The 21,282-nt window shown below is 30.8% G+C and overlaps 1 protein-coding gene across 1 annotated transcript; it reads left to right on the plus strand.

The window, feature by feature from the left end:
* The first annotated feature begins 986 nt into the window (after positions 1-986).
* LOC136224229 (fatty acyl-CoA reductase 3-like) lies at positions 987-11,009 on the plus strand. Its single transcript, XM_066012502.1, has 7 exons — positions 987-1,183; positions 1,904-2,007; positions 2,623-2,828; positions 3,908-4,008; positions 4,092-4,284; positions 8,712-8,873; positions 10,919-11,009. The coding sequence occupies exons 1-7, from the start codon at positions 1,105-1,107 to the stop codon at positions 11,007-11,009; spliced, it is 936 nt and encodes a 311-aa protein (XP_065868574.1). The 5' UTR covers positions 987-1,104.
* Positions 11,010-21,282: the final 10,273 nt, after the last annotated feature.

Here is a 21,282-nt window from a genome sequence, read left to right on the forward strand (position 1 = left end):
TATCCCTTTCGGTCCCATAAATAATATCTCGATGTTATCACTTTTTAATGTATTCTATAAATAATGTAATAACATTAATTGATACATCATTTTCTCCATGAACTTGTCAAAAAGCTTGATTGGCCTTCTGAACTTTCAAAGTATCCCGATAGCCCCTCAACTAACATAAAATATCCAGTTAGCGTCTTGAACTTGCGTAAAATTAATCAAATTACTGAGTTAAAAAAATGTAAAACGACCAAGGTCAGGATATGCGGTTCTAATATTAGAGAAGACAAGTTTTACAGTTGAGCAAGTAAGAACTTCCTCTTTAATCTATTTTGTGAATTATGTAATAACATTCTAAGGCGCGTGCAATGCATCTTCCGCATGCAACTTACTTTTTTTTTTCAACCGAGTGACTAATTGATTACATGATTTGTCCTCATGAACTTGTCCAAAAAGTTTGATTGGCTCCTAAACTTTCAAAGTGTGCAGATATCCCCTTCAACTAACATAAAATATTTAGTTAGCCCTCTGAACTTATATAAAATATAATCAATTAATCGCAAAACCGTAAGTTAAATGCAGACGATATTACATGCTTCTTAAAAAAAAGTAAAACAACCAAAATCAGGATATGCAGTTCTAATATTAGAGAAGACAAGTTTTACTGTTGAACAAGTAAGAACTTCATTTTCAATTATGTGAATTATGTAACAACCTTCTAAGGCGCGTGCAACACATCTTCGGCATGCAACTTATTTTTTTTCAACCGAGTGATTAATTGATTAGATTTTATGCAAATTCAGAGAACTAACTGAACATTTTATACAAGTTAATAGAGTTATCGGGATATTTCGATTATCATTGAATGAACTCAAAAGGGTTCAATAAATGAAAGAGGCAACCGACTATTGAAAACAGATGAACAATTAAAACAATATATACTTATCGTATACTTCACTTCATAAATAAGTATTAATCATCCTTCTCCATCACCATTATATTATTTCAATTTACAAACCTCATTTTCCCCAAATCATATTACACAGAAAAAGAAAACCCTATTTTCTCTCTCTATCTTTATCTTTCTCTTCTAGCTCCTTCATTTCTTCTGCAAAAATGGAGTTTGGTAGCATTTTGCAATTTCTTGAAAACAAGAATATCTTGGTCACTGGTGCTACTGGATTTTTGGCTAAGAGTACACTTCTCTACTCTCTCTCTCTAGATTAATTTTTTTTTTCCCGTAAACAACGTCTAATTATCAGTGACAGATCCAAAATTTACTGATAAGCACTGTTGTGGTGCTCTATCGTGATTTATAGGTGTTAAATTGATATTTTTGTAGTGTTTTTACCTAAAAAATTAAAGTCTCGTACACGGTTTACATAGAATTTTCAGCATTTTCACACGACTAGTGGATGCTAAAGTTCTCTAAGCTTCCCTCTGAATCCGTCCTTGCTAATTATGGTATTATTAAGGAAAAAGAGTATTTGTTTCCGTTTTTAAGGTTGTTTTTAGCTTTTTACTCCAAATCGGGGGCGAAAACAAAAGGGATTTGAGGGGCGGGGGCCTCTGGAATCACGATGGTTCAGACACCTGTCTCTGGAAGATTAGGGTTTAGAGGTGTCAAGATAGTATGGAATTTTTTTTTATAGACGTATGTGTAAAATTGGCCCTCCCAGTGTAACAGTTCTATATTTTCCACTGCTCTAAACGTAGGAAATATATTGTTTAGTTAGGTTTAAAAAGTAACAACGAGGGACGAAACTATATAATTAGGGTAAATTTTGAAAAAATAATATAAACATTTATAAAGTTTTTATTTATAAATATTTTTATTTTTTTTAAATTATCTAATAATTTTAATTATTTAGTTGATAATTATTATTTAATATATTTGTGCTTAATTTAAATGCAGTTTTTGTGGAGAAGGTGCTGAGGGTTCAACCAAATGTGAAGAAATTATATCTTCTTTTAAGAGCTGCGGATTCTAAGTCTGCTTTTCATCGATTTCAAACTGAGGTATAATAAAATTCTTTTAATAATTTTAGATATGAATAATTATTATAAATTTACAATAATTAAGTATCTATTCTTATAAGAAAAAAAAACATATTCAGGTTTGTATTTTTGGATTATAATCTTTCAATTGATATATTGAACGTCTATTAGTTATAATCATATATATTAAGCTCCTAGCTACCCGAAAAATTAATTGTAAATATAAAACTCGATTAAAATTATTTTACTCATTTTATACAAATTTGAACTTGCATTGTTAATAGTTTCACAAACTATTCTTTTCATGTCTGATTTGGCGGTAAGAAAACTATACAAATATAATTTTAAACATATATGAAATGACCATGCATTTTTTTTTTCTGAATTTGATATTCATAACTAATTTTTTTTAATCGATAGCTTAATGTGTATTTTTATAATTTTTCGGCCGATAAATAATTATGTCAAATGCTACATTAGGCAAGCTTAATTTCTCATATTTTATTAATAAGAGGGTTTTGTTTATTTTTTTAATTCTATATTAATTCAGTGGAAATAAAAAAAAACATTTTTTTTTCTTTTTTTATCATTTATTATTAAATTGTGACACCTTACTTTTTTTTTTTTTTTTGGCAGGCTGTCAACAAGGACTTATTTAAAATTCTAAAAGAGAAGTGGGGTGGAAATTTAAATTCATTTATATCTGAAAGGATTGTTTTTGTTCCTGGTGACATGTCTACTGATGAGGACTTAGGAGTCAAAGAATCGAAGTTGAGGGATGAAATGTGGAAAGAATTAGATGTTATTATTAATTTAGCAGCAACAACTAATTTTGACGAAAGGTAATATATTACTATTTCCAAAAAGAAATACATTGGTCCTCATACTTATTATTTTCTTCAATTGCACCCTTATAATTTGTTAGATATCTAACATTGTTTAATTAATGAGTCTTCTCCGATTTTGATCACAAATGGACCTTAATGACCATATAGTATTTGATCATTTACCGTTAGATCGAGACTTATTAGAATCCTATGGTGGAAATTGAAAGCATCCTAAGGTTTAGATTTAATAAGTCTACATCTAACGGTAAGGTGCATGTGAACACTGCTGAAGTCTCTGTATGAATGTTTATATGTTCCTCCTTTGAGACATTTTTTTAACGTGAGTTAAATCTTTGTTTATATGGTATAGAAGTAGGGGTAAACAGGGAGAGCAAGGGCCCAGCCTCCGGCCTTTGGAACCACCTCTACCAGGGGTGGTTCCGACTCCCCTGTCTCTGGCAGATTGGGAATTGGGGGTGCAAGATGCCCCCACATCTATCTACTAAGAGACATTTGATTCAGAAAGGTGTAAAACTGAAATTTCAAAAAAAAAAAAAAGAGTTCAGAAAGGTGTAGTTAGATTTTATATCACGTAGGTGTGAAACTGGTCCCCTCAACGGAGCAATACTGTACTCGGGTCACCCATTTATATTTACTTCATGCTCCAAAAAATTTCGACATGAGCGATGTGTCTTATATATCTCATATTACTTAATTAAGAACTATATGACTCATTATATATATGATACAATTCTCCTCAATTGAAATCCTGGTTATACCACTGTCTGTTTCCCTTAATATTCCGATGAATTTTTGTACACAAATTATTAACTTGAATAATTTTATTGAAATTAAATATAAAGTTTCAATTTTTTTATTCAAAGAAAATGAAGTCCACTGACCTTTATGAAATGGACTTCAAACTTTAGTAATCCGTAAATATAATTTACCCGAAAAAGTCATATAAAATAAAATCAAAAGATGTAAATTGTCAATATAAATATATATATATATATATATATATATTAATACATAAATAATATATTTTGTGATATTTCATTCATTCAATTAATTAATTAATTAATTTAATGCAGGTATGATATTGCACTTGGAATTAACACAATAGGAGTAAGGCATATCTTATGCTTTGCCAAGAAATGTATTAAACTCAAAGTTCTTGTGCAAGTATCAACTGGTAATTATTAATTAAGCATTAATTAATTTACTTAATTATCAAATATAATTTTAATTAACAGATAATTATTATTTTATTTTCAGCATATGTATCTGGGGAAAAAGCAGGATTAATTCAAGAAAATAAATATAGATTTAATGAAACACTAAATGGAGTGTTAGGACTTAATATTGATGAAGAAAAAAAATTGGTTGATGAGAAATTAAATCAACTCCAAGCTCAAGGGGCCAATGATGAATATATTAAAGAGGCCATGAAAGATATGGGCATCCAAAGGTTAGTATATATATAAAAATAATATTTTTTCTAAAAAAATTATATTTATTTAATTATAATTCGTAATTATCAGAGATTAATATAAGATCTATGATTGATCTTAACTATAAGGTTGAGCTTTTAGTTGTGTAAATTACATGCGTGGTGTACAACATTTGTCTTAATTCATACTTTGGTGTACAACCTTCAATTTTGCATATAAAATTGTACAACCTTTTGGTGACCTCCCACTAAAGTGTACAACCGGTAGTTGTGACCGGTTAACGCAAAGTCAACGTGCCACACCAGCAATTTGACCTCTTTAAAAGTCAAAAGTTGACCGATCAACGCAAAGTCAATGCGTCACGTCAGCAATTTTGACTTTTATGGAGGTCAAATTGCTGACGCGGTGCGTTGACTCCGTGTTGACCGGTCATAATTACCGGTTATACACTTCAGTGAGAGGTCACCAAAAAATTGTACATTTTTTTTTGTACAAAATTGAAGGTTGTATGTCAAAATGTAAAAAATGATAAAAGTTATACACCACATATGTAATTTACCCGCTTTTAGTTTGTGGAATTAAAAACATATGGTGTGATGTTGTACTCGTTGCACGCCCAATGGGCATTTGCTTGTGGGGGTATGTCATAGATTAATATAAGATCTATGATTGAGTCTTAACTATCAGTTTGATTTTTTAGTTTAATTGGTTCAATGACATAGTATCAGAGTCATGGTTCGATGTTGGGCCTCTGCTGGACGTGTTATTAAACATCCACATTGCTAAATTTGGAAGGTATAAAGCAATCCTAACCCTTTAAGGTACCTTTTGGCTTGAGTTACGATAGTTACAGCCCAATCATAGATTTTATATTAATCTCTGAAATGTAATTACATATATAGTTTATTTTTAAGTATAATTTTGAATTGATTAGCATATTAATTAGTAGCACATAGTTTATGTGGAAAAACTTTAAAGGAAAAAGGCAAAAGTTAATTCAATATTAATGGTATTTTTTAAGATTACTAATTAAGGATTAATCATTAACTAACCATCTAACATTTGGAATTTGAGGTTCCTAGAATAATTATTGCCAAATTATATAAAGTCATTCATAAGACAAAATTATTATTATTGTCCTTAATTCTTAGTTGACAACAGTCCCATCATGACCGTTGATACAACTATATAGCTTAATCAATAATTAATTCACATTTAATGGATACCACCATAGAATAAATTATAATGGCCATTTGTACACCTTCAATTAATTGGAAACCATCCATTTTGAGAGATTGAAAATAACATAAAGTTTATTATTATTATTAGACCATATCTAGTGGTACCAATCTTGTTGTTACTTTGTCTAATTAGTTGTGACTAATCACTAAACCAATTGTTACTTTTTTTTAGTTTGTTACCACAGTTTAGACCTATCCATAGGTCGGGCTGGACCGGGTTTATCGGGTTTTTAGATGAAAATGCTCAGTCCAAACCCAACCTAGTCCGTTATTAATTTAAATGGGTTCGGATCGGACTGGACTCGGGCTTAAAAATCAAATCTCAAACCCAACCCATATAAGCCCGTCTAAATATATATATATATATATATATATATGAGTTTATATGTGTTGGGCTTGAGATTTGATTTTTATACCCGGACCGAATCCGCCTAAATTAACAGTGGACTGTACTGGACTTGGACTGAGTATTTTTATCTAAAAACCTGACAGGTCCGGCCCAAACCCAGCCCAGCCCATGGACTGGTAAGATAACAACCTTTATTGGTAAATTTATAGTTCAGTCCAACTTTTTGTTGGCAAATTTACAATTCAATCCAACTTTTCAATACAATAATATCTGTACCAGTCCAATTTTATTAATTAATCATTTTTTTGGATCCCACATAATTATGTAGTAACATTGGTTTCTAGTGGTGTGTGATTTTAGGTGATATTTCTGATGATGTGGGAGTGGTAAGTAACAAAGTTTGTTACTTTCCACGGTGGATGCTCTTAGGCTTAATACATCATTTACGTCATGAACTTGTCCAAAAAGGTTGATTGGTCTCTGAACTTTCAAAGTGTTCTGATAACCCTTTGAACTTGTATAAAATATTCAGTTAGCCCCCTAAACTTGCGTAAAATATAATCAATTAATCACTCGGTTGTAAAAAAGTAAGTTAAATGCGGAAGATATTGCACGCATCTTAAAAAAGTAAAACGATCAAGGTAGGGTATGCGATTTTAATATTAATGAAGAAACTGTTTTTTTTTTTTTTTTTTTTTTTTTTTTTGAGAAAAATGCTTGTATTTTCATTACATTACATGATAGAAGAAGTACAACAAGCAAAATAGAAAGAATAAAACTTCACACAAGTAACGGCTAAAGCCAATACAAGATCCACGAAGGGATGAAAAAGACTACAAAGAGCAAATAAAACCATAAAAGGTATAAAAAACATCAAACAACAATATACCATATACTTTTCGTAAATCGAAATCTGTAGAAAAGCATCTGCAATCCAAATTTCATCCTTTAAACTATTCCGAACATTTGGATCTACAGTTTTATAGTTGAACTGGTAAGAATTTTTTTTTTTTAATATGTTTTAATCTATTTTGTGATTATATAATAACATTCTAAGGCACGTATATATCATATTTTTCGCACTTAGCTTACTTTTTTACAACCAAATGATTAATTGATTACATTTTACGCAAGTTCAGGGAGCTAATTGAATATTTTATGCAAGTTCAGAGAGCTATCGGGATACTTTGAAAGTTCACGAGGCCAATCAAACTTTTTAGACAAGTTCGGGGAACAAACGATGTATTAAACCTTATTATTATTAATAAAGAACGAACACACAATTAATCATGCTCAAAATCATTAGCATAAAACAAATTACATAATCATATCAAATATAAATTGATGAACTATGCAAAGGTTTCCATGGTGTTTTTATTTCTTGTAGAATTCTCAAGTAAAACTCTGATTTGCAATTACAAATAAGAAAAAGTTGCAAGAGATTACTGGTTTTTTTTACATAAAGAGAATGAGAGAAATAACACATTTCTTTTCTGCAAAGAATGAAAAGTATCTTTTCACTCAATTACTTCCTATTTATAATATGATAAATAGATCGGATTTGGACTGGGTCGGATCCTATCAAGAATGACCCACTTGAAATATTCAACAATAATAATAATAATAATAATTATATTATTATTATTATTATTCAAAATTGATACATTTCTTAATAATTATTTTTATTATGATAAGGGTCCAATTTACTAAAGTTATTGAAAAAAAAAGAAAGTTAAATGTTACTTTTATCATGCAAAACAATTTTTTGCTTTACTATGGAAATTTTAACTCAATTTTATTTTTATGAAAGAAAATTTAGTTCACTTTCACCTTTTTTTTAATAAGTATCTATTTATTTTCATTTTTTTGAACTGCTTTGTGTCATTTAAATCTAAACGAGATATAAAAAATATTCGATATTTAAAATAGCAGTTTTTAACAGAAAAATCAATTAATATCTGCTACTTATCAGTAACAGCAAACAAAAACATATAAAACAAACATACCCTAAATAGACCGGTTGATAGCTCGACCTCGGAGTGGACCCAATGACACATCAAATCTCAAACCTCGTCCAAATAAACCATCTAAAAATATTTATTCTAATGCTAAAATTTATACTTATATTTAATTTATAAAAATATAAATTTAATAATTAATATTAATAGAGTAGGTTGGGTTAGGCCGGTCCGTCCTACTTCTAGAAATTCCAAGCTCATCTTGGAAATAAACGGGTTTGGTAGGCCTAAATCCAACATTAATTTTTCTTATCCAAACACGACCTATTAAATGTAACCCTTGTTGGGCCGTACGGATACCAGAGTGTTAACCGTGTTTGTTTCTAGGGATAAGATATTAAAATAGGTCTAAAGTTTTTAGATAAGTATCAATTTAGGCTCCACGTATAAAATAACACTAATGTAGATTTAACGTTTGAAAAAGAGTATCACTTTAGACCTCGATAACCAAATATAACACGTCATTCATATTACTCCGTTAAGTTCTGACAGAACTTAACGTAGTAATATGAATGACGTGCCACATTCCGTTATCGAGGCCTAAAGTGATACTCTTTTTCAAACGTTAAATCTACATTAGTGTTATTTTATACGTAGAGCTTAAATTGATACTTTTTAAAAAACCTTAGACCTATTTTGGTACCTCGTTCCTTGTTTTTTTAATCGAAAAATCAGCGATGAAATTCTTTAGAAAAGTATAAAATTGAAATAAAATTTCTAGCATTGTATAAAAATTTGAGCTATTTCATATAATATAATTTTAGAGGCAAAGTTTATTCTTATCCCAAATATTTATTATGATATTAATTATTATTTATTATGATATTAATGTATAGGGCAAAGGTGTATGGTTGGCCAAACACATATGTGTTTACAAAGGCAATGGGAGAGATGGTTGTTGGAGATTTGAAAGGGAACTTGAATGTTGTCATTGTGAGACCAACTATTGTAACTAGTACTTACAAAGAACCTTTTCCTGGTTGGGTTGAAGGTATTAGGTAATTTAATTTCACCTTAATCCATTTTTAATCACTTTTATTATTGAAAATTGGTTTAATATATCACGTAACTACTGAACTTGACTGAAAAAACTGATTGACCTTCTGAATTTACATGGGGTTTTGTGGGTTAAATGCATTGTTGGTCACTGAACTTACATGGTTGTCTCAAAATTGTCACTCAACTTCAATTTGTCTCAATAAAATCACTCAACTTTGAATTTTGTCTCAATTAGGTTACTCCGACGATTTCAATGGTTAAAATGCATCGGAATGATGCCATGACTGACACGTGAGCATGTGCCAACTCAGATATCTGATTGAAACGATACATGACATCCATTTATGAGCCACCTGACAGTCATGTGTCAGTTATTTTTATGGAAAAAAAATTAGTTGTTTTCCATAAAATTAACCGACCTGTGGCTGCCACGTATCATTTTGGTTGGACATCTGAGTTAACTCATGCTCACGTGTTAGCTATGTCATCATTTCGATGCATTTTAACCATTGAAATCATCGAAGTGACCCAATTGAGACACGACTCAAAGTTGAGTGATTTTATTGAGACAAATTGAAGTTGAATACCCATTTTGAGACAACCATGTAAGTTCAGTGACCAACAGTGCATTTAACCCGGGGTTTTGTTAACCCCTCAAACTTTGCGTAAAGTGACCAAGTAGTAGCCACTTAAGTTTGTTTACTTTGATTTCTTGGCTGCTTAACCTTGCTGACAGAAATCTATTGTATTCTTGGACTTATTTAAAGTGATATACATTTCAATTTGTTCAATTCTCTTTTGCTCTGTCATCCGTGGTTATAAAGTTAATCATGTTACTTTAAGCAAGTTTAGAGGCTAACGAGAGAGGTTTTTTTTAGGTTCAAGAGGTCAATCGGTTTCTTAGACCAAGTTTAGGGGGCTACTGATGTATTAAGTCGTGAAAAATGTAAACCAAAAGTTGATGGTTTAATTACATCTATAGTTCTTTAACTATTAGAAGGACTTAATACATCAGGAGCTTCCTGAACCCGGTCTTAAAAATTGATTGACTTCTGAATTTACAAAGTGTCTCGTTAGCCTCATGAATTTACTTAAAATAACATGATTAACGTCTAAGTTCGTGTAGTAGAGTAAGACATGATTTGAATAAATTGAAATGTATATCGATTTAAGAAAGCTGAGAGGGTCAATAATAGTGAATTGATCGTTGTTAGTAAATTCAAAAGGTCACATTTAGGTCACTAATATGTCATTCTAAGCAAGTTTTGGGGCTAACGATACCCCATTATAAACTCAGAGGGCCAATTGATTTTTTGAGCTAAATTTAGTGGGCTTGTTGTATTAAGCTTATTATAATTGAGAAACGGACAAATATGCCAATTTTGTGCCAGGAGCAATTTTACTCCTAATGTTTAAAATTGTGCAATTTTATCCTTAACGTTGGAAGTCAAGAGCAATTTTACCCGTAACATTGATAAATTGGGCAAATTTGAGAAATAATTTATCAAACTATCTTATCAGTCATGAATCTTGTCATCCACACTTTACATGTGCGTCATTTTATCACTAACAAATCACAAACATATATTGGGATGTAAAAAAAATGTACTGTCTTTTGTACGAATTGAATAAAAAAATCAAAAAATTCACCGGTATAAATATTAATCTCAAATCTATTATTAAATTATAAAATATATGAAATCATTTTTTAGAACGAATTGATATGCAATTGGTGCAAAATAAAGAACAAAAATATCTGTGTTTTATAATAGTGTTTGGAATTGATCCAAATTATCAATGTTATGGGTAAAATTACATTATTTTAGACGTTAGGAGTAAAATTGCTCATGGCTCAAAACGTTATGGGTATTTTTTGCATTTTAACCTTAAAAAAAGTTATCAAAGATAATGTGGATGAAAAAATATATATATATACTGAGATAATATGTTAAGTTTTGACAATTTCGAAACGTCTCGGACCATGAAATGTATGCAATTAACCCAAATTATATATGATTTGAATTGTTTTTGTTTGTGATGATAGGACAATTGACAGTTTGGCTGTTGGTTATGGGAAAGGAAGATTAACTTGCTTTCTTGGTGATATTAATGGAGTTGTTGATGTGGTGAGCTAATTTAATATTATTTTTCTTCAATTTTCTTTTTTTTAATATTGAGTACCCATTGAAACAAATATTAATAGTTAGATACCGGTCATGTTTGGTAAAGAGTTTTTTAGAATAAAATTAGAGATTTGAACAATTTTAAAGGTTTTGACTAGTCGAATCTCTCATAGTGATGTTTGATGAAGAGAGATTTGAAATAGCTTATTGGGTCCAAAAAGCTAATTTTAAAAAAAACTGATTTTAGAAGTTTTTTCAATTAGCTTATTGGTCCATCTCTTTTGAATGTCATTTTTACCCATAATTACTACCCTTTAGCCCAAAAATAAAGGTTTTTCATGTTTTTATTTGTCATTTTACACAAACAGCTACAGTAAAACCTCTATATAAGAATACTCTATATAGGAATAACCTCTATTTTGTTATAAAAAAACTCGGTCCCAACTTGGGCCCGGTTATAAATAGGAATAACCTCCCAAATATTATTTGTTATACATTTTTCAAGTCCCACCTTTAGAAACTATGCCTCTATATAGTAATATATATTAAGAATTCAAACTAAATTATAAAATATTAAAAAAAAAACTATTGAAATTATCTATGAGTGGGAAACACCCTATTATTATTTAGGAAATATATTATTGATTGATTTGTATTAGGCATAATTATAGGGCTTGATTATAGGCATAATTATAAGGCTTGATTTTGTAAACTTAGGCATAATTATAAGGCTTGATTTTGTAAACTTTTGGGTATTGATTATAGACATAATTATAGGCATAATTATACCAACCTCTATTTAGTAATAACCTCCCAATTGTTATATAAATAGTCTGGTCCCAAGTGTATTCCTATATAAAGGTTTTACTGTATTAACAATCAACAAGTTTTACCAAACAAGTTTACATAATCACATAGTCAAATAAGCTAACCAAAAAGGTAATCAGTTAGCAACTAATGGAATTAGCTATCAGCTAACAACTCTCAGCTATTTGCCAAATATGACCACTATATAAATAAAAGTATGAATTGCATTATGTTACCTTTATAGCTAGCTAATTTAGAATATTTAAACACTCATCTTACACTAGGACTGAATATTTGGATCGTGAAGTTTGTAGGACTGGATGTCTGGAATTTCCATCCATGTCTTCGTTTATGGAATGAGAAAAAAACATCTCTATCCACATCTCTGTAGCGATACAGATCGTCGTTGGAATTCTCTATTACTCAAATTTTAAACATCATTTTCTTTAGTGATATTTAAATATTTGTCATGTATTATAATTAGGTAAATATAATATATAAAATATTTAGTATAAGTAATACAAGTAACACATCAATTTACAAAATATAAAAATAAATAAGAATTATACAAATATAAAAGTAAATATATAAAAATCAAAATAAATATATTATTTTAAAAATATTTATGGAGAATTTCTGTAGAGATGGGGATAAGGATCCTGTGAGTTGGGGATAGAAGTCCTTATCCCCGTCTTTAGGAAATTTTCTTCTTCATTCCTATCCCATGAGAAATAAATAGGGTTTTCTATCACGGTCTAGTATGGATAAACCTCTTTCTATTTATAATCCTACCCAAAAGATACCTGAAAATGATGATTGTCTCACACTTAAATAATTCATCACCTCTAAACCTAGCAAATATGAAATATCTTGGAGAGATAATATAACTACTACGCATGTGCCTTACATCGCTCTAATCCATACTCTAAACCTTATAAATCCACATTGAGAAATAAAAATTGATGTTAAAAATAATCTCAACCTTAGTTGATTCTTTCCTTTGAACCAATAGTCATAAAGAGAATCGGGGTATATCAACCCTTTTCTCGAATGGATACAAATAGACATAGGAATTCAAAGTCATTCCTTTCATTTTTCCTTATTTCCCTTTCTGGATTCATTTTCGTTACTTTTGTGTAATCTAAACGCCCCTTTAAACGTTTAAGGCATCAAAGGCTTTTATACTTAACCAGAGGAAGTTGTCTCATTAGCTCCATTAAACTTATTTAAAATATCTACTCGCTCTCTGAATTTGTTTAAAGTTATATAATGGCGTCCTGAATTTGTTAAAACTGATGATACGCCCTTCAACTTGTCTAAATCTCCATTTTGCTCTACCATGGGAGATTTAGGATGGTTAGTTATGCCACTTTAATTAAATTAAGGAGGCTACTGAGGCATCTCTAAAATTTCAGAAGCTAATTAGATTATTTGACCAAATACTGAAGACATGGTTTATTCATCTGAGCTTAAAAATACTTTGTCTACCTTCCTATTTAATTTCACTGTTAAAAAACAAGGCTCCCTAGTCAATCGAAATCAAGAATCCATTCCGATTTTCTCCAATTAGTCTTTTTAGACGTTTTTAGCTCCTAAGCGATTTTTAGCCGCTTGAGCTCTGTCTAGGCTGCATGGACGCCCCTAAGCGACAATGAGCAAAAACTGTTTTTATTGTGATTTTTTTGCTTTATTATAATTGACTTGTGAGAGGTTTCAATCATATAGTTGTTGAAATATTGATATTTGCAAAATTTTACTGATATATGGTACAAATATACATGTTTTCTATATTAAATAATTTAATATTATTATTTTTAGATAGTATAATATATATTTTAATTGAATTTATATAATAATTTGTTAATCAACAAATAAAAAAGATATAAAAATAAAAATACAATTAATCGTCGAGGGCTTTATCCATCCGCTTACCATCTTTTACACCCTTGCTTAATTTATGATGATTCAGGTCTTAACAATACCTTGTCTTCTTACTTAATCTATAATGTTTAAAGTTTATCTTTAACTCTATTTGTTAACACTTCAGCATTTTGAAAAGAGTAGACGACTCTGATACCATGTCATGAATCATCTGAACTAAAAGCTTCAGCTAATAGTAAGATCCAATAATAACTTTTATATTAATCTATGTCAGATAATACTGAAAAGTTTTGCAGATACCAGCGGATATGGTGGTGAATGCTATAATGGTAGCAATGGTAGCTCATGCAAATGAAGAAGCAGAAGCAATATATCACGTGGGTTCTTCAGTAGGACATCCATTAAGATACACAAATCTCCAAGATTATGCCTTCAATTACTTCACTAACAAACCATGGATTGGGAAAGATGGAAAGCCAGTCAAAGTTGGAAAGGTTAGGGTTTTGGGTAGCATGGCTAGCTTCCGAAGATATATGGCTATTCGTTACTTGGTTTTGCTCAAGGTTCGTTTATATTTATTTTCACCAGTTAGTCAACGTTTTTTTACTACTTTTGACATAGTCGTGGAGTTGAGAAAGAGAGTTTGAGGTGCGATTACAATATCTCAAATGAGAAGTTCTACTGTAGACTGTGATCAGTACTGGTTTCTCCATTCAAATGATGCTACATCAGCATTTGGGATGACGCGATATCATCTGAGTGGATGGAACCAATACTAGTTTCGTCCCATTATAATAGAAATTCATCATCAGGCCTCTTTCACAGGTAGAGGGCCATCTGAAGCACTTGTGTTTAAGTTAAATTGATAGTAGACTTAGTTTGAGCTGAGTGTTTTTAAGGGTAAGTGTGTGAGGTCCAACCAAGCCTGATCTGTAAACAAGTCTACATATAGGAGTAAGTTATAGTCTCAATTTCTTCTTTACTTTCTTTATGGTCCTTGAATTTCAAAAACGAACATAAAAGCCATAAACTTTGGTGTTTACTAATATAAAAACACCTTTTACTGTTGATAAAGTCAAATGACCGATGACGATATCAAAGCGAATAAGATTAAGAATTAAAGTTGTTCAGAACCACATTGACCATGGATCTACCGTTTTTTATTTCCAAAATAGTATATTTGGTGCTTCCTGTCTCCTAACCATACAACACACAAATAAACTTAAAACCAAGAAATTTAAAAATTGAAATTGCTTCGAATATAATTTTCGTAAGTTCTACCATAAAGGCATACCACATGAGTGATCAATGGTAAAAGAAGCTTTTATGTTAGTAAATGACAATTTAGAAGTTTTTTTATATCCGATTTTAAAGTTCAATAACCATAAAAAAAAAAGTAAAGGAAAAATTGAGACACCATGTATATAATTTACCGATAAAAGTTTAGAATACTTTCTAACACAGTGATGGGGGCTAGAAATGAGGGTTTGAGGTGCGATTACAACATCCTCACGCCTTCTTTCGAAGCGGAGGACCGTCTGAAACCACTTATATCTGAGTTATACTTGTAGTAGTAGACTGGTTTGGGCTTTTAAAGTAAGCCCATGAAGCCCAAGTCGGATCCATAAACAAGTCTACATATAGGCATTGTTACAACTAATTTTAGTTTCTAATTAACTGGGTTAAATGCATTATTGGTAACCGGACTTACATGGTTATCTCAAAATAGTCACTCAGCTTCAATTTGTCTTAATAAAATCACTCAATTTGGACTGAAATAATGACATGAGTGACATAGGGGTGAGCAGAACCGAACCGAAAACCCAAAGACCGAAAAAACCGAACCAAAAAAACCGAACCAACCCGGACCGAATTCTATTTCGGTTTGGTTCGGTCCTAATTTTTAAACTAGTTTGGTTTTTATTTCGGTTCAGTTTGGTCCGGTCCAAAACCGAACAAAACCAAACCGAAATATAATATGTACTACTCTTAATTTTTAAGGTTTTAAATTAATTAACTAATTATATATAGAAAAGAAAAAACAATTAAACATGTTTTTACTCTCTCAACTAATTATATATACAAAAGAAAAACTAATTATATGATTATTTTCTTTATATAATTGTTTAGTTAGTGAAGATACAAGTAGTTGTAGGTCTCTAATGCTTTGTTTGGTCCAAACATGAACCAAACCGAACCGAATTATAATTTGGATTGGTTTGGTCCTAAAAAATAGAGGTAATTTGGTTCGGTCCAATTCGGTTTGGTTCGGTTTTTGGACCAAACCGGACCATGCTCACCCCTAGAGTGACATGTCAATTCAGATCTCTGACTGAAACGAAACGCAACAGCCACATATCGGTTATTTTTATGAAAAAAGTAATTTTGTTTTTTTAATATAAAAAACAACCGACACGTGATAGCTAGGTGGCGCATACGTAGCGACTGTCATGTGTTGTTTCAGTCAGAGATCTGAGTTGACTCATGCTGACGTGTCACCTATGTCATCATTCCGATACTTTTTAATAACTGAAATTGCCAGAGTGACCTAATTGAAACAAAATTTAAAATTGAATGATTTTAAGTTCAGTTACCAACGGTACATTTAACCCCTGATTAATTTAATTAAGTATTGAATTATCTCGATGAACTAATAATTATAAATTGATTATGTTCTTAATAGGGACTAGAAGTTGCAAATACAGCATTTTGCAGGTACTTTGATGGAATATATAAAGATTTAAACAGAAAGATCAACTTTGTGATGAGATTGGTGGAATTGTACAGGCCATACTTGTTCTTCCAAGGAGTGTACGTATACCTAATTAATTAATTTAAAATTTTTTAGGGTAAATTTAAAAAAAATTACGTGGTTACATTTTTTTTTTGTCAATGATATGCCTGTGGTTTTTTTACGTCCGCTTATTGATGTTTTTCGTTTTACTAAAAATAGTTGACAATTTTAAAATTGAAAACTTTTCAAGAATTGATGGTATTCTAAGAAGTTTTAATTCTTTAAATTTTTAATTTTGATGTTATTTAAATGTTGTTTGGTGAGGAGAGAGAAAATCAATATTTAGAAAAGAAAGTTCAATAACTGACGATTTTGGAAAATAAAAATTTAAATTCATAATAAATATATTACTAATCAACTTTAATTCTTATAATTTTCCATTTTGAAATAGTTAACAGTTATTTTTAAAGTATTAAACTAAAAGATTACTGTAGTGTAGCAAATCCAAAAACCTCGGTGTCCGTTTGAAAAAAAACACCACAAACATGTAATTAACAAAATGTAACCAGTTGATTTTTTTTTGGAATTTACCTTTTTCTTGAAGCATTTTGAAATTGGGATAATTTCCATTTTGTCCCTAAAATTATTGAAAAAGTTAAATTTTTTTTTATAAAGAAAATGTTCAATTTTACCCTCATATAAAATAGTTCAATTTTACCCTCATATAAAATAGTTCAATTCTAAGATTAAACTCCTATTTGACCTTTGTGGTATCCAAAATTTTATCGTTTAACTCATATGATATCATTTGGTGACGTTGGCCTCCTAAACTATTCATATAGGTCCCATTGGGGGCATTCGGAGACAGGGATGGGGACGGTGATGGGACACTTATAACCATACCCGTCCCGTCCCCGACTGTCCGGAACAAAATAAAAACCATCCCTGCCCTATGAAGCAAATGACAAACTTTTGGATACTTGAATTTAATCCTTTTTAAAATTAAATTAATTAAATTTGTGATTTTAAATTTAATTGCAGATTTGATGACATAAATACAGAAAAATTACGATTGGCAGCAAGTGAGAATATTGGTGTTGAGAATGATTTGTTCTACTTTGATCCCAAATCAATTAATTGGGAAGATTACTTCACAAATATTCACATTCCTGGTGTGGTCAAATACGTTTTTAAATGATACGGGATACGTATGAAGCTTTAATTTGGAGAATATCAGTGTCTCATGAATCTCGAATCGAGAAATTCGGCTACATATAAAAAATAATATAATTTTTTTTATTTCCAACTAAGTGTGTAAATTATAATTTTATTGGCAGTTTTTTCAATTAAGAACCTTGATGTGTAAATTATAATTTTATTGACAGTTTTTTCAATTAAGAACATTCTTCAAGGGTGTAAATTGTAATTTTACGGGATAAGTTTTTGAGGAAGTATCAATTTAGGCTCCACGTACAAAATAGCACCAATATAGGCTAACGTTTAAAAAATATAGCAATTCAGGCCTCGATAACGGATTTGAAAAAACATTCCTATTAATGACGTATAATTGACAGGACTTAATGAAGTAATATCAATGACGTGTCCTGTTCCGTTATCGAGACTTAAATTGGTACTCTTTTTTAAACGTTAAGCCTATATTGGCACTATTTTGTACGTGGAGTCTAAATTGATACTTCTCCAAAAACTATAGGCCTATTTTGGTACTTTATCCCTAATTTTATTACCAAAATATCATATTTCTCAGTTGGTACACTTTTAAAATAAGAAGTGGAAGGTCGTGAGTAGGGGCGGAGATAAGGGGAGCTCGGAGAGGCACAGGGCTGCCAAAACCACCCCTATCATGGATGGTTTCCGACTCCTCCCACCGTTGGAACTACCTCTATTATGGATGGTTTTGTTTCTCCGGTTTTGACAAAATTAATGTTCGGAAATGGTTAATTAATTTATTGAGTTTGTATTTAATTATAAAATCAAACTTGATTAATATATTATAGACGATGAATTTCTATAAGTTTGTTCAAAACGGCTCAATCTTACTTTTGTAGTCCAAATCTAACTTTATTTTGAGAAATTTTACATTGATACATAAAAATTGGCTATGAATCACTTAGATGATAACACGTATATATACGAATTTTTTTTAGTAAATTCGATTTAGCAAAAAAAAGAAATTTTTACGCACTCACATTTAAATTTGACCCCAATAGACCAATCTTGTATCCGCAACTGGTTGTGGGTTCGAACCCATCCGAACAATAAAAAAAATTAGAATAAGTTTATTTGTATAAAATGTTAAGAGTTGGCATTAATTAAAGGTAAAAAACATTACGAGGCTCCTAATCTTTCAATTTTGTAGTTAATTAAGGACGTAATTTTATTTATTTGGACACATTAAGTTATTGCTTGTCAAATTAGTGAGTTGTAAACATCTAATTTAGTTAAACAAACACGATTCATTTTATCTGTATTTGAAATTATACTTTTTTACGGTTTGAATTAAGGTTCACAAATTCTCTATAACCAGATTACACATATTAAAAAGGCCTAATACATCACCAGCTCCCTAAACTTACTTATTTCGTATCACCAGCTGCCTAAAATTGTTAATAAAAGTAGATTAGCTTTTTGAACTTTGCAAGTGTCTCACTAACTCCCCAAACTTGCTTATTCTCTAACAACTAAATGCAAAAACCATAATACTAACTTTCGATCCTCATTCATTCAATCTCTCCAACCTGAAACACTAAGTCTTATAATATGTTAAAAGGTAGCAGAAGCGAAAAAATTACCCCTCGAATAGATGAAGATGTATTTTTAGAAATTAGGTTTAATAAGTTTTTGTATTTAATTGTTACAGAATAAATAAGTTTAAGGAGTTGGGGAGATACTTGCAAAGTTCAGGGAGCTAATCTACTTTTATGGACAAGTTTAAGGAGCTGGTGATACGAAATAAGTAAGTTTAGGAAGCTGGTGAGACACTTGCAAAGTTCAGGGAGTCAATCTACTATTTTGGACAAGTTTAGGAAGCTGGTAATATATTAAGCCTTTTTTTTTTATCACGAGGGGGCTTAATATGACAAAGAAAAAAAGATCAGAGACATAATGTATTTAAATAAAAGATCAAAAACTTGATGAATCAAAAAATTAAAGATTGGAGTTCATGATGTTTTTTATGTTAATTAAACTGGATAATATTTAAACTTCTACCTATAACGTATGAAATAATAAATATTTATCTCTAATATTTCTTTTTTTTTGGTGAGAAGGGAAGAAAAAAAAACAAACAAACAAAAACCTAATCCGGGATCAGTCTAGGAAGACTGACCCCAATCCTATCCTCAAGAAGAGAAGGTAACAGAAAAGAAGGAGGAACGGAAAGGGTAGAAACACCTAACATCCCCCCATGCCCAGCAGCTGCCAAGCGATCCGCCACGCGGTTTTGCTCCCTATAAATATGGGAGAAGGTAAGAGAATCGAAGGCAGGACGAAGCCTCAAGATGGCTTTAATGAGATTCTGACTCTTAAGACAAACAGCATGTCTATCCGAAATCCTGTTGATAGCCTCCAAATTGTCAGACTCCACCGAAAGTCTTTTAACACCCATGCGAATGACGAGTTTAATGCCAGACAAGATCCCCCAGAGCTCTGCAGTAAAGGAGGAGCCCGTACCTAAGTTATGGGTAAACCCAGCCAGCCAGGCGCCACCAGCATCCCGAAGAACTCCACCAGCAGCAATTCTGCCATTACTAAGGCAGGAGCCATCCGTATTCAACTTGACAACCCCTTCCCTGGGCTTCCTCCAACCATCCGTATCTCTAATATTTCTAAATATGATAAAATTATATATCTAGCTAATGGAAATATTTAACGAAATGGTTTTAACGTTAATTGATCCGTTTTTTTAATCTTGATCGTCTATGTCTGATATGATGTGGATGCATCTAGACCAAAATCCAAATCCCTAATTTTTGTTTTCTATCGATGGGTTTTCTTGCTTCTTCCTCCCCTCTTACCATTTTTGATTTGGCATCATCTCCTTCATGCGATCAAAGTTTTTCTTCATCTTTGATGCTTTTAATTATAACGTATGAAATAGTAAAATTTTGTTGTTGTCGATTATAATGTAGAGCAATTATACGCTGAAGCAGTGGTGGAGTCGGCTTTTAACTATCAGGAATGCAAAAAAAAAAAAAAACTCATCTTCACTTAGATGATGCCACGTTAACAGTTGGGATGACGTGAGATTATCTGAGTGGAAGGACTATGACTGGTGCCGCTTCACAAAAGAATTTTACTAGATCTAGTTAAAAGTTTTATCTTATAGAGTAATTGTTCTACGTACCATTATTTGAGTGCAAAAATTTGCCAAATTAAAAACAGTGTGAAACTTTTGTTACTATTCCATAAGTTAACAGATACACTTTCCCAAATAATATTAGGTTTAAACTTGGGAAAATATGAAAAAAAAAAAAACCCCTCAACGTTAACAATGAAGAGCAATTTGACGTTGATAACTAAGTACAATTTTATTCCTAACATTGATAAATTTGGTCAATTTGAGAAATGATTTATCAAACTCTATCTTCTAAGCCATCAATCTTGTCATCTCCATTGCATACGTATGTCATTTTATCAATCATCAGTAACAAATTATAAACACGCGTATAAACGTGAAAAAAAAATTAAAAAAATTATACTATGTTCTGTACGAGTTGAATTTTTTTTTTTTGCAAATATTATATCATATTTAAAAATATTAATCTCTAATTTTATTATGAAATTACAAAACTGTTAAAAAAAATTTAAAACTAATTAATATACAACTAATATAAAATATATGTA

This window comes from Euphorbia lathyris, chromosome 3 (assembly GCF_963576675.1).
Source record: "Euphorbia lathyris chromosome 3, ddEupLath1.1, whole genome shotgun sequence".
In the NCBI taxonomy this organism is placed as follows: domain Eukaryota; kingdom Viridiplantae; phylum Streptophyta; class Magnoliopsida; order Malpighiales; family Euphorbiaceae; genus Euphorbia; species Euphorbia lathyris.

What these genes read in the sequence shown, in the direction of transcription:
- LOC136224229 (XM_066012502.1), top strand. Translation starts at nt 1,105, where the DNA reads ATGGAGTTTGGTAGCATTTTGCAATTTCTTGAAAACAAGAATATCTTG. An exon ending in TTCATCGATTTCAAACTGAG is followed by an intron (nt 2,008 to 2,622) that starts GTATAATAAAAT and finishes TTTTTTTGGCAG; the next exon opens with GCTGTCAACAAGGACTTATT. An exon ending in ACAACTAATTTTGACGAAAG is followed by an intron (nt 2,829 to 3,907) that starts GTAATATATTAC and finishes AATTTAATGCAG; the next exon opens with GTATGATATTGCACTTGGAA.